Raw genomic sequence first — 11,203 nt, 5'->3', positions numbered from 1 at the left:
CAAATTTTTGACACTAAAATTTGAATATCTTTACAACCACTAATCCTCTGGAGGCATATGACCCCTCATGTTCTTTCTTTTTCAAAGCTCTACAAGATAGGATAGATTTTGAAAAAAAAATTAAAACTTGAAAAATCTTCTGGAGTTGCTACCCCTGTGAGAAAAGTGAGGATTTTTCGAAAGCACCAAGCCAACCCAACAAGGCAAGAATGGTAGATGAAATCTAGCCTTCTGCATGACGACGCGCAAAATTTTTCTGGCACGGTCTGAAAATCAGCCCGATGACTGTTAATCTTTGGCTTATCGCTAATGAGCTGGAAATGGTAGTTGGCGTGGTATTGTGGTAGTCAACCTTGGCTTCTGTGCAGGAGGCCAGGGTTCGATTCCCACTCACGGCAGTTCACTTGGCAAGTGAACATTCCTTCGCCCGGGTCAACCCATGCCATGTGAGGGGAATTGGGTAGTCAGTTCAAGGTGCTGACGGGACGCTCATTAGTAAGCGTCTATAGTTGCGAGAATAGGCCTCTAAAGCCTCCTGCAACTCAACCAAATAGATAGAAATAGAAAAAGATAGGCGGCAATCTAAAATATGTTCCGTTCGCGTCGCCCGACCAACTCACCTTCAAAACATAAATCCCGAGTCGGACAAGTCGGAAAAATGTCGGAAAAAGTTTTTGTAGCTCTAAGCACTTCTTTGAATCATCATTCGCTAAGAGTTTTTGTTTACTTAACCCACATTGAGTCCCATTTGAGTTTTTTCATGTACCCTTATTGAAATTTTCAATTGTTTGCCGCGTTAGTGTAGACACAACTTTAATCCGGGGAAATGAAGCGTTTTCATTGGTCTAAAATCACGGATGGTCACGTGACCAGAATTTTTATCCAGGGAAATGCCGTGGCGGCAATGTTTTGCTTTAGTGAGATTGACCATTTTGTTGTTTTGATTTGAGCGGGCGAAATTTCTGTACAAACCAAAATATGGCTTCGTTGGAATACAGGTTGAAACACTTGTGGCGAGGGGAATTTGATGTTCTGTTTACCCACAAGTGTTTCAACCGGTATTGCAACGAAGCCATATTTTGGTTTGTACAGAAATTTTGCACCATGTGTCTTGTTTTTTATATAAATTAGCTCTCAGCATATTTTTTGACGGCCCCGACAATTAGGCTAGTCAGGGCTTCCTTTCACTTTATTGATATTACGCACCACGCGGCAGTGCGTTGCTAAATATTATGGTTTTGTTTTTTCAATTTCAAGCAAAGGTTTTCAAAATTATGCTTTCAATCAGTTAGTCCCACTAGCTTCCCGCCGAATTGCATATCAAAGATTAATGCTGCGCTATAATATCTACTTGACTTGCAAGCAAAAAATGCACCACAAAACTTCTAAAGGGATTCATTGAAATCAACATTATCAAAAACTATGTGAAATTCCCTGAATTTTGAGCCATACTGTAGATGAGCTGAGCAAACCTTGAAAACAAATTTGAAGAACAACTTCCCAAGAAATGTGTGGAAGACAGAACCCACCAAGATCTGCTCTCACAGCTGGATAGGCTATTTCCCAGAAATTTTGCCAGACCCCAAACAAGGACCCATTTACATGTGTGGAATTAATTTCTACTTTAGTGTATAAGCTAGGCCTAACAAATTGAAGCACTGTATCAGGAATTCAATGACAAAATTTGGTTGGTTGGTTTATATTTTACTAGAGACAAAAAATGAATTGGTAAAAAGTAAGTAAAAATGACATAGCTTATAGAAACTGCGCACAACATAGCAAGATGATACAGAATGAGTAAGTCAAGAGGTGATCGAGGTAACAAAACACCAAGTGTCAATCAAAATGCTCCACCTGCCAATCAAAATGTAATTGTACCTGGACGTTTTACTGAAGGTGACTGGTAAGTATTATTTTGAATTCCAATAATTCAGATTCGGACTCAAGAATTTATTTGAAAAGCCTTACAATAAAGATCAAGTTGAGGCAAGATTTCCAGCTTATTCAGAATTTTTTATCATGTTTAACTGAAATTTTCGATTTTTTTTACAGTAGTTTAGTTTTTTCTACTTTAAAAGCTGGCAATTTCAATGAATATTGCTCATTTTTGTCAATAAAATTATTATCAATCCTACTAGAATTGGTAATTGAATGCCTCCCCAGCTTATTTACACTCGATTCAAATGTTATGTTTTCCCTTGGAACTTGATACAAACTACTGTCAAATATTTTATTTAAATCACTTTAAAAAATTAATCAAATTAATTTGATGTTTGTATATATTAGGTGTCTACCGCCAAAATAGCAAAATTTGTACCGTAAGATGGTCTAATGTCAACATCCCTCATCTTATTCTGACACCCTTCTTTAGAACTGGGAGTAATAGAAAAATTGGAATTGCTGATTGCTAATTAACGATCAAAAGGAAAAAAATCTTTTTTCAATCAGTGATTTCGACCTTCCTTTTAATTCTATCTCTATTCTATGTCAGAATTAGATGAGGGATGACAACGTTAGACATCTTACGGTTTCCTATCACCTGAGAATTTCAATACACTGAATATAGCCCCTCTTTAGGTAGCTGAAAAAAACTAATAACTGACAAATTTGATCGTTTTAAGGATGGTATATTTCCAATTTCTTTTACAGGTTGGCTGCATGCTAAAAGTTTCTTCCTTAAAAGCTCTTTATTTATGATTTTCAATGTATATTACGTTGTTAAAAACTTTACCTAGTATTCATTGATAAGGGCCTATTTTGTTAGTAACATAGAGTAAATTTTACCAGTTGAAAAGATGGACTAATAATAGTGAACTAATAATTTGACAATTTCTTGTGTTTTCTTTAGGAACGACCTACTCGAAAATGAGACATGTGAAGAATTTGTTTCGGATATAGTTAGCGATATAGCTGATGTTGCATGCGATATCATTTTCAAGAAAATCATCTCTGACCGCGTGGCACCTTATGCTGTTTTTGCCGCAAAAGAGCTTTTACTAGAGTTTGTAGAGGTAGATCTCCGTTTATTTTTCTTAACAAATCTCACCAAAAATCACAGGTTCTTATTCTTATCTACCGTCATCTTATATATCAATTGTTATTTTGGTCAAACTTCAAATTGTTGCTACAGATATCTTGTATAAACACAAGTGAAGCAAAATAATGCGCCATCTTAGCTGAAAGTAGACCACAGAAACCTTAGTTTTGACACTGCAATGACTTCAAAATTTCAAGGATCGTGCAAGCTAAATTGTGACGTCATTTCATTCAAGATGGCGCATTACTTATATAATAAGTAATAGGAATAAATAAGGAAAGAAAAGTGTGTATACAAGATATCTGTAGTTCCTACATATATAGAATCAACTTTTTGCTAATATTTTAATTTTACTTTCAGTGGGAATTTATTAAATGCGATGTTGGTGAAAATGTTCTTCAAGAAGTAGCTTGGTGTGAAGATGATGGTATAACTTTTCCACTACTGGCTAAAACTGGGGTATTTCCGTAGAAAACATTATGTCATGAATATCCTGAATTCTGCGAGTTTTTCTTTTTACTCTAGCGGATTTCCCCAGCCCAAACGAAAAAAAATATAATTCATTGTGGTATGTTAAAATATTTCAGTTGCCAACGACTCCAATAGGTTGTTTACATTAATTAACGGATTCGTGCTCCTAAAAGATATAAAATAATCCTGTCACTTAGAGCTGCGTTTCATACAGTACTAAATTAAGTAAAAAGTTCTATGATATCTTCTGGATCTCAATTTTGGAAAGAGATATATCAAACAAATATGAAAATAATTTTTGTCCTTAGTCAAAACATATTTCAAACAATCTTTTTTGTTTTTCTTAGAGCCTGTAGCGTGCGTAACAGACAGCTGGGCTCAAGGAGCAGTACCCGTTGTTCATTCAATTAATGTATTTCGAAAAGGAGGGAGTGAGACAGTGACTTTGAAGGAGAATAAAACAACGCCAAGAATCGATGAAGAAGATTCAAAAGAGTTGAACGGTAACAATAAGTATTATGGATTTGCTCATTTGTAAAAACTGAGTGCGATGATGGCAACGAGCGCATGGGCATTTGTTTAGGCAAAAGTGATACGGTGGCGTAATGCCATGTTTTACCTCCGGAATTCTCTCATAGGCACCTGGAAACTGGCGGTTATATAATAATCTACTTTGGGCATTATGCTTTCGTGAAAGAGGGCCCATAAGCTTACAGAGGCTTTTTGAAACAAGGCCCGCCTTATCTTCTTATGCAAAGTTTTACCACTGTTAAACCAAGACATGATTCTGTATTTCGATCGAGTCAAAAAATAGGGTGGCGTGGGGACGTGGTGCTCCTGCTCTGGGTCCAGACCAATCGGTACAAGACCGGAAAAATCGGATGATCTCATCAAGTCTGCTCCGTGCTGACAAATTCTTCAATGTTTTTGTTTTCAAAGCTGTGTAACATCACCGGTATTCGTGGTTGTAAAGAAACGCTATTCTTTCATTTCATGTAGTTGTGATAAAAACGACCGTAGGATAAAGGTTGAGCATCGGGGTACGACACGCTAGGAAAACCTTCGATTCGGGTTCGATTCCCAGCCACTTGGTGGCTCTCTATTGATGCTCAGTCAAGGGAAAGTGGGGAAGTGACGCCCCTCTCTCACATTCGGGCAGATATCTCAAGAAAAGGAAGCCTTCGGATAGTCCTTGACTGCGGTCACAAACTTTTATAGACTTTGAAAACTTTTATCGAAAAAATCTTATGATTTGTTTCTATATCTAGTGTATTTTATTTATAGAAGAAGAAAAACGAGAGAAAAACGAAGAAGCTGACGAAAACAACAATGATCAAGAAAATGATGAACCAATCAAAAATAAAGAAGATCAGAGGTTTTTTTTTTCTTGAGGTTTCTTTTAAGAAGACATATTATTTTTTGTTACTGTTACTTGTACCCGACTTCATCTTTTATAAAGCTAAAAATATCTTTCTCATATGCCCTCTTAAAATCGCGCTTTCTTAAAAAAGTTCTGTTCAACTAAACGTACGCTTGGCTCGATCGATTAATATCGATTGTTGGTTCTTCCTTACAATTGTTTTGTTTTGATCATTTTCCAGAACAGAAGACAAAGAAGCGATAACGGATAGTGAATCAATGAAAATATCACCAGAACAGACGTCATCCATTTCCACACAGCCAAATTCGACAATCAGAAACTCTTCAATGGAGTCTCCTTTGATGGAAAGTTTGCCAGGAAAAACATCTTCTTCGCCTGAAGTTCCATTATCTCCAGTACCTCCGAAGGTGAAGCTTTTTGGACCTACCTCCGGGTGCCCCGGTGGAGGTCCTATAAATTAACCCATGTCCGTTCGTTTTTTCCTTACAACCCTTGCCTCTCCCCCCATCAACAATCAATGATAAAATTTTTGCGTTATGCATTTTCGCTAAACACTATATTTTATGACTGATTTTTTTCATTTTTCTCCTCGCATTGCTATCTAACTTTCATCATCAGGTAGGTCCATTCAGCATCTAGCTTTTTTTCTGTAATTCTGCTCTAATCCAAAAATGTAATTGACATGAGAAAATAACAGATATCTTATATATAACTATAAAGAGTTACCTCTATCTTCCCCAAGCCATGACAATTGAAGCAAAAAGATTCGTCATCTTTTCAAAGAGTGCATTATAGTTTGGTACCGGTATCCGAATTACAAATTTGGCTATTCATCAAAAAATTTAAAAAATTTTCAGGAAAATGAAAGAAATGGGTCCAAAATATTGCCAAACTCCGAAACTCAATTCCCGCGAAATGCGATTTTTCCGAATTCTTTTTCGACCATGAAAATTAGTTTTCGCTAAAATTAGTTCTCTTAAGGTAGTATAGCAGTAAACAGGGAGGGTGTGAGAGAAATGGATTGGACAGACTGCACCGAACTGTTCTTCTTTCGAAAATAGATTTTGCACATAATTTTGTTTCAGCTAGGGCTGTAGAAACCTCATCCAGTGTCTTGAAAAGATTTATGTAGAAAAGATTGGTCAGGTGCATAACCGCCAAGCCCTAATATTCTATTATCGAATTGAATGTCGTTGCAGTTAGACAAATGGAAAATAATAAAGAGTTTGATAATTGGGTGGGAACAACTTTCAAATATGATCATAAATTCAATTTTTTATATCTATTTCATTAATAGAGTTCAAGAAATCTTCAAAGCCAGCATCGCAATTCAAACACATATAAAAAACACAAAGGATCACTACCAACCTTTACTGCTATTTCACTATCGCCCGTTACTGACGACCGCCCAAAACCTGGGGCGGGGGCGATGAGTAAGGATCGTCATGGAGCGCCCATTCATTCGTCAGATTCACTTTTCAAACATCAACACGGCCGCCCACCGGGCGTCAAAGAAGTTATTTATAACGAAGCAGGGAATGTGGTGCATGTTCAGAAAATTAATATAGCCGCCCTGCCCGACCATAGGTAAGTAATTTTTTCAAGTCTTAATACAGTGGAGGAAAATTCGAACATCTATAACTCGAGTGTCTCCTTAACTCGAAGATGTTTTCTTTTACTTCAGTAAACAATACCTTAAAAACCTTACTCCATAACTCGAAATTTCCACAACTCGAACAAATTTGTGTTCCCCATGCGTGTTCGAGTTATAGAGACTCCACTGTATATGTAAATTGAAATTAAGTCATTTTGTCTTATCAAAAGCACTATTAAAAGCCAGAAAAATATCACAAATTAAAAATTCGTATTTTAAAAAGATAATGGTTGGAGGGAATTAAATTTTATGAATTTACGCCATAGTACAAGGGTGTAATCATAGTACATATTATGTACTACGATTACACCCTTGTCTCACAATCACGGTGGAACTTTTTCCCACAGCAGGGATAAAATTTATATCGAAATCCCAACAGGGATAAAAATTCTGTTGTTCCAAGTTAAAAAATTCCGTTGGGGGAGTGTTAATTTTTACACTCATTTCTAATGGAGCTAAAAAAGTCAATTTCCCAGTTGGGCTAAGATTGAAGGGTATTTTTCCACCGGGGAAAAAATGTTGTCCAAATTTTCCAGTGGGTGAGGACCCCACCGGGTGTGTGACACATGGGTGTTGGACATATTGAAACCATAGTCATGCCTTATTACACGAAATAAGTGAACATGTACTTTAATCGGATTAAATTTCGCGAAACTAAATTTCGTGAGACTAAATTGGGCTATTCCAGAAATAGTCTGTACTCCCTATGTTGTTGAGGAGGTGTGACGACCAGGGTGGTCTGGAAAATAAAACATCCAGGGAGGTCTGGAATTTGAACGCAGAAATCCAGGGTGGTTAGTAAAATGAGGTTGAAAATCCAGGAGGGTCAGTAACACGAGGTCGAAAATCCAGGGTGGTCCAAAAAGAATGAGAGAAAAAAATCAAAGGGGGTCCTGAAAAATTGTAAAAAATCCAGGGGGTCACCTTTTAAAAAAAGACCTCCTCAACATTAGGGGTACAAACTTTTTCTGGAATAGCCCATTTCGCGAAGCAAAATAATCGTGAATTTTTCTATATTCAACATCAATAAGTCAACGTTTTGAAAAATTTCGCGTAAATTTAATTTCGTGAATGAGCCTGAAAATAACTGAAAATGGCCATTTTTTTGCTACAAATGAGAATTTTGACTGCTTCCTCCACCGAAAAAGAGATTCCAAAAATTTCACCTGGATTGTATTTTGTGAGTCAGCAATCTCACGCATTTTCACGAGACTTAATTTTGCGTAAATGGCAAAAATTCGCGAAATCGCGAAATCCAATCTCGCAAAATTTAATCCGATCAAAGTAATTAACACGAATTAAGAAATTTCGTGTTAATTAAAACTCCTTTAATTAAAACCAACCTTGGTGTACTTGGTGTTAATTTCAAGGCCGTTAATTATGTGTCTACTTTTTTTTGTATAATAAAGTAATTCCTGTGCATAATTTTTCTTTCTTTCTACAGGGTAAAAACAAAATGTTCGATTATTGACTCGACTCAACAAAACATGAAGAAAACTTCTCGAAAGTTCAAAGGGATTGATTTATCAAATAGTTATGACGACGCACAAAAAACTAACACTAAAAACAAAATCGATCCATATTCATTGATCAATCAAGCTGGTGGTCAAGATGTGGATATTTTACGGACCTTGCGGACACATAGTCCAGATGTGTTACGGACCTTGCGGACACCCTTACCTCCCTCACTGGTAAGACTATATAATTCTATGAAGCGCCCAAGTTATAGTAGAGTTTCCATAACTCAAATGGCACGGGGGAACGATATCGTTTCAGTTAAGGTGACATTCGAATTGTAGAATTTTCAAAACATTCAATAAACAGTCTTGTTTATATTTATTTGTCTAATGAAAGTTAAAAGATGAATCCTATACCTTAAAGGAAGTAATTTTCGCCACATTTTGGTCTAAAATTGACCATAAATAGCATCTTCTGCGTGAATTATCTTGAGTTAGGTAATGAAATCGGCTATACCCGTTTAAAAGTCTTCTATATAGTTTTCGAGAGCTTTCGAATGGTATTCTTGATAATGTCTGAAAATGAGTTTGAAATTTTCAAAATATTTCGCCCTTAGGGTTTTGCCTGGGAAAAAAAAGAAATGTCCCAAAAAAGGGATGTTCCACCAGTGGGATTCTAGGGGATTTTTTCCTGAGGCATAACCATCCTATAGAGAAGGTCTGGAGAAAGTTTTAGCTGGATCTTATTTTTTTCCCGTAAATTATGCTAAACGACCCCACTAGTTGACGCTCTCTAACTCGAATGTTTTCGTCTGATTTTTCAATGTGTTTGTTTTTGAATTTCTTGATGATCCTTTTTTGAAACTGGGAAAGAAAAAACGGGAGGACAAAATGGTAGTAGGAATAAGTGCGGTTTTATTTGCATTGATCTTACTAAGTTTCCTCTGTTATTCGATATTAAGCTAGTGACAAAAAACATCGAAACGAAGTCTTTTTCCCAAAATTGATTCGACATAACTTTAAAAGTGTAGAGGGTCGAAAGCCCTGGGGGGCTACCAAAAATTTAAGGAATCTTTGGGGGAACTTAAAACTCACGGGGAGGTCTAATTTTTGCCTGGGACCTAAACCAAGGCTGACGCTATGTTCTTCAATGATACGAATTTACAATTTCCAACCGTAATTTTACCATAGGTTGATACAGCGGATATTTCTGAAGGTGTGGTCATCAAAGAAGGCGTTCTCTCCAAGAGTGGTCCAAAGGTAATCCATCCCGTAAAGTGTATTTGTAGTTTCCTGTATTCACGACGTAATGTTTTATACAGAAACACCCAAAGTAACCCGTGTGTTTGCCACTAAAGATATTTCCGTAGAAAATTAAAATTTCGAGAGACGAACCAAGCTAGCCGGCTAAAAGAGACTCTGCAAGGAGCCTCTCCTGGATAAAGCGCCAGCTTGGTTTTGCCTTTTTTCACGATCCGAATGTTAGTCGTTAGTCATGTTTAGAATGTTAGCGCGTTTAGAAAATTTGAACTGTTTTAGGTATTGTTGCAAACACCCGGTCTTTTTGGGTACTTCCGTATAAAACATTACATCATGAATATCAAGAACTACAACTATAATAAGGAACAGAGAGTTAAACTCGAACTTTACAAAACGTAAACAATAAGATGACAAAATATTGATGCAACAACGTTCAATAAACAATAATCAATTTTTATACTTATGCATTAGTTAAATATTTAGCAATCCAAACTTAGCAGCTAAGTACTAACTTTGAGGTTGAAATTCTCTGGAAAAATAAGGAACTCCAGGCTAAGAGCCAAGTTAAGGTTCCTTATAAAAAACGTGTATTAGAGAGAGATTCGAATACTTTGATAGAAAGTTAGCTCTAGTTTAGACGGCCGACTTTCTGCCCTGCCTATTCTAATTGTTAGAGTAGGCAGAAAGGGGGCACAAAGTTGGCAGTTAAAATCTTTGCTTGGAAAAGATTGAAAGAAGTCATTGCATTGACGTCAAAAGAGGGCAATGCATTGACTTTAGACAGTCCACTTCATGCCCACTTTAATTCGCAATTAGAATAGGCAGGACAAAAAGTGGGCTGTCTAAACTAGAACTAATTTACGAGGGTTCCCATTGACGGAAACTGAGAATGAGTTCGAATTATGGAAAAAATTCGAATGATAAAATTAGTGAAATTCTACTGTACTCATTTTTATTTTTGCATCTTTAGGTTCAACCACTGGCATACGTGGATGAACAGTCACTAAAACCCATACAAAGTGGTCGTGGTCGAAAACTAGACGTTCATGATATTATTAACAAAACGAAACCAACATTGAATTCTTATTCAAGGTCGAAACCACTCCCTGCGATTCTCATGTAATTCCCTGCGATTCTCATGTAAATATATAATGGAATTGTATACAATTTTTATTTTTGAACTTTATTATTTTAACTGTGTGTAAGATACCATTGATGTTAGTTATGAAAAGTGATGTACACTCTTTTTAAGCACATCCAAAATTTGGCGGAATTTAATTTCGTGGTTGATAGAATTATTTGTTTACAATAATTATAACCTATTTTGGCCCAAAAAGACCAACTTTTTTAAATCCAATGAATATGCGTGTTTCGCGGAATTTAATTTCGCGGATTCACTTGACCAATCAGAAGCTTCGCGGATTTTTGAAATCAATACTAATATTTCTTTTTGTGAAATTCACTTTTTTTGCTTGGATAAGCTTAAAGCACGACATATAGCCCTTCTAGGGCTTTACAGAAGTCTGTGGCCGCAAGCAGTGGTAGATTTTTTAAGGAGCTCATGCTTTTGACTTGAAGCAAGCTTGAAAAGAGTCACGGTTTTCTACGGCGAATAAGAATTTTTCGACAAAAATTGCTTCGGCCATTCTTTAAAAAACATTACTCTTAGGTTCCATCTTGGGTGGGGGAAGCTGGCTTGTCTTGCTGTTATTGGTTGCCACGCACTTCCTTGTTATCGTGAGTGGAAGGTGGAACTGGCGCTGGTGTAGGTGTGTTTAGTTAGCAGAATGGTGTTGAGCTTGTGGGGATCGGTGGTACATGCTGGAAATTTTTGTAATGGTTTAGTTGACTGTTGGTGGAAATGATTCCTTGATCTTCCGGAGAAAGCGTCTGTTTCTTGGTGTAAGCCGGCCAGTACCAGAAATTTTGACGATATACTTGAT

The 11,203-nt window shown here is 36.7% G+C and overlaps 1 protein-coding gene across 2 annotated transcripts; it reads left to right on the top strand.

Moving 5' to 3' along the window:
* The first annotated feature begins 1,678 nt into the window (after window positions 1–1,678).
* On the top strand, window positions 1,679–10,491 carry LOC136807717 (uncharacterized protein C2orf81 homolog). 2 transcript variants are annotated; one of them, XM_067064327.1, is made up of 10 exons: window positions 1,679–1,903; window positions 2,849–3,011; window positions 3,398–3,464; window positions 3,856–4,011; window positions 4,796–4,883; window positions 5,110–5,296; window positions 6,187–6,476; window positions 7,988–8,234; window positions 9,192–9,260; window positions 10,231–10,491. In XM_067064327.1, the coding sequence occupies exons 1-10, from the start codon at window positions 1,794–1,796 to the stop codon at window positions 10,381–10,383; spliced, it is 1,530 nt and encodes a 509-aa protein (XP_066920428.1). In that variant the 5' UTR covers window positions 1,679–1,793; the 3' UTR covers window positions 10,384–10,491. The 2 variants fall into 2 exon arrangements, with proteins under 2 accessions (XP_066920428.1, XP_066920427.1); XM_067064326.1 differs by having other exon boundaries at window positions 1,680–1,903; window positions 4,793–4,883.
* The last annotated feature ends 712 nt before the right edge of the window (window positions 10,492–11,203 follow it).

Source organism: Clytia hemisphaerica, unplaced genomic scaffold (genome assembly GCF_902728285.1).
Source record: "Clytia hemisphaerica strain Z4C2 unplaced genomic scaffold, Clytia hemisphaerica genome assembly, whole genome shotgun sequence".
Classification (NCBI taxonomy): Eukaryota; Metazoa; Cnidaria; class Hydrozoa; order Leptothecata; family Clytiidae; genus Clytia; species Clytia hemisphaerica.
This window is presented reverse-complemented; position numbering and strand designations above follow the sequence as displayed.

Bases quoted from the DNA above. Each gene is read 5' to 3' on its own strand.
- LOC136807717 (XM_067064326.1), top strand. From the start codon at position 1,794: ATGAGTAAGTCAAGAGGTGATCGAGGTAACAAAACACCAAGTGTCAAT. The intron at 1,904-2,848 runs GTAAGTATTATT...TGTTTTCTTTAG, and splicing joins CGTTTTACTGAAGGTGACTG to GAACGACCTACTCGAAAATG. The intron at 3,012-3,397 runs GTAGATCTCCGT...TTTTACTTTCAG, and splicing joins TTTTACTAGAGTTTGTAGAG to TGGGAATTTATTAAATGCGA.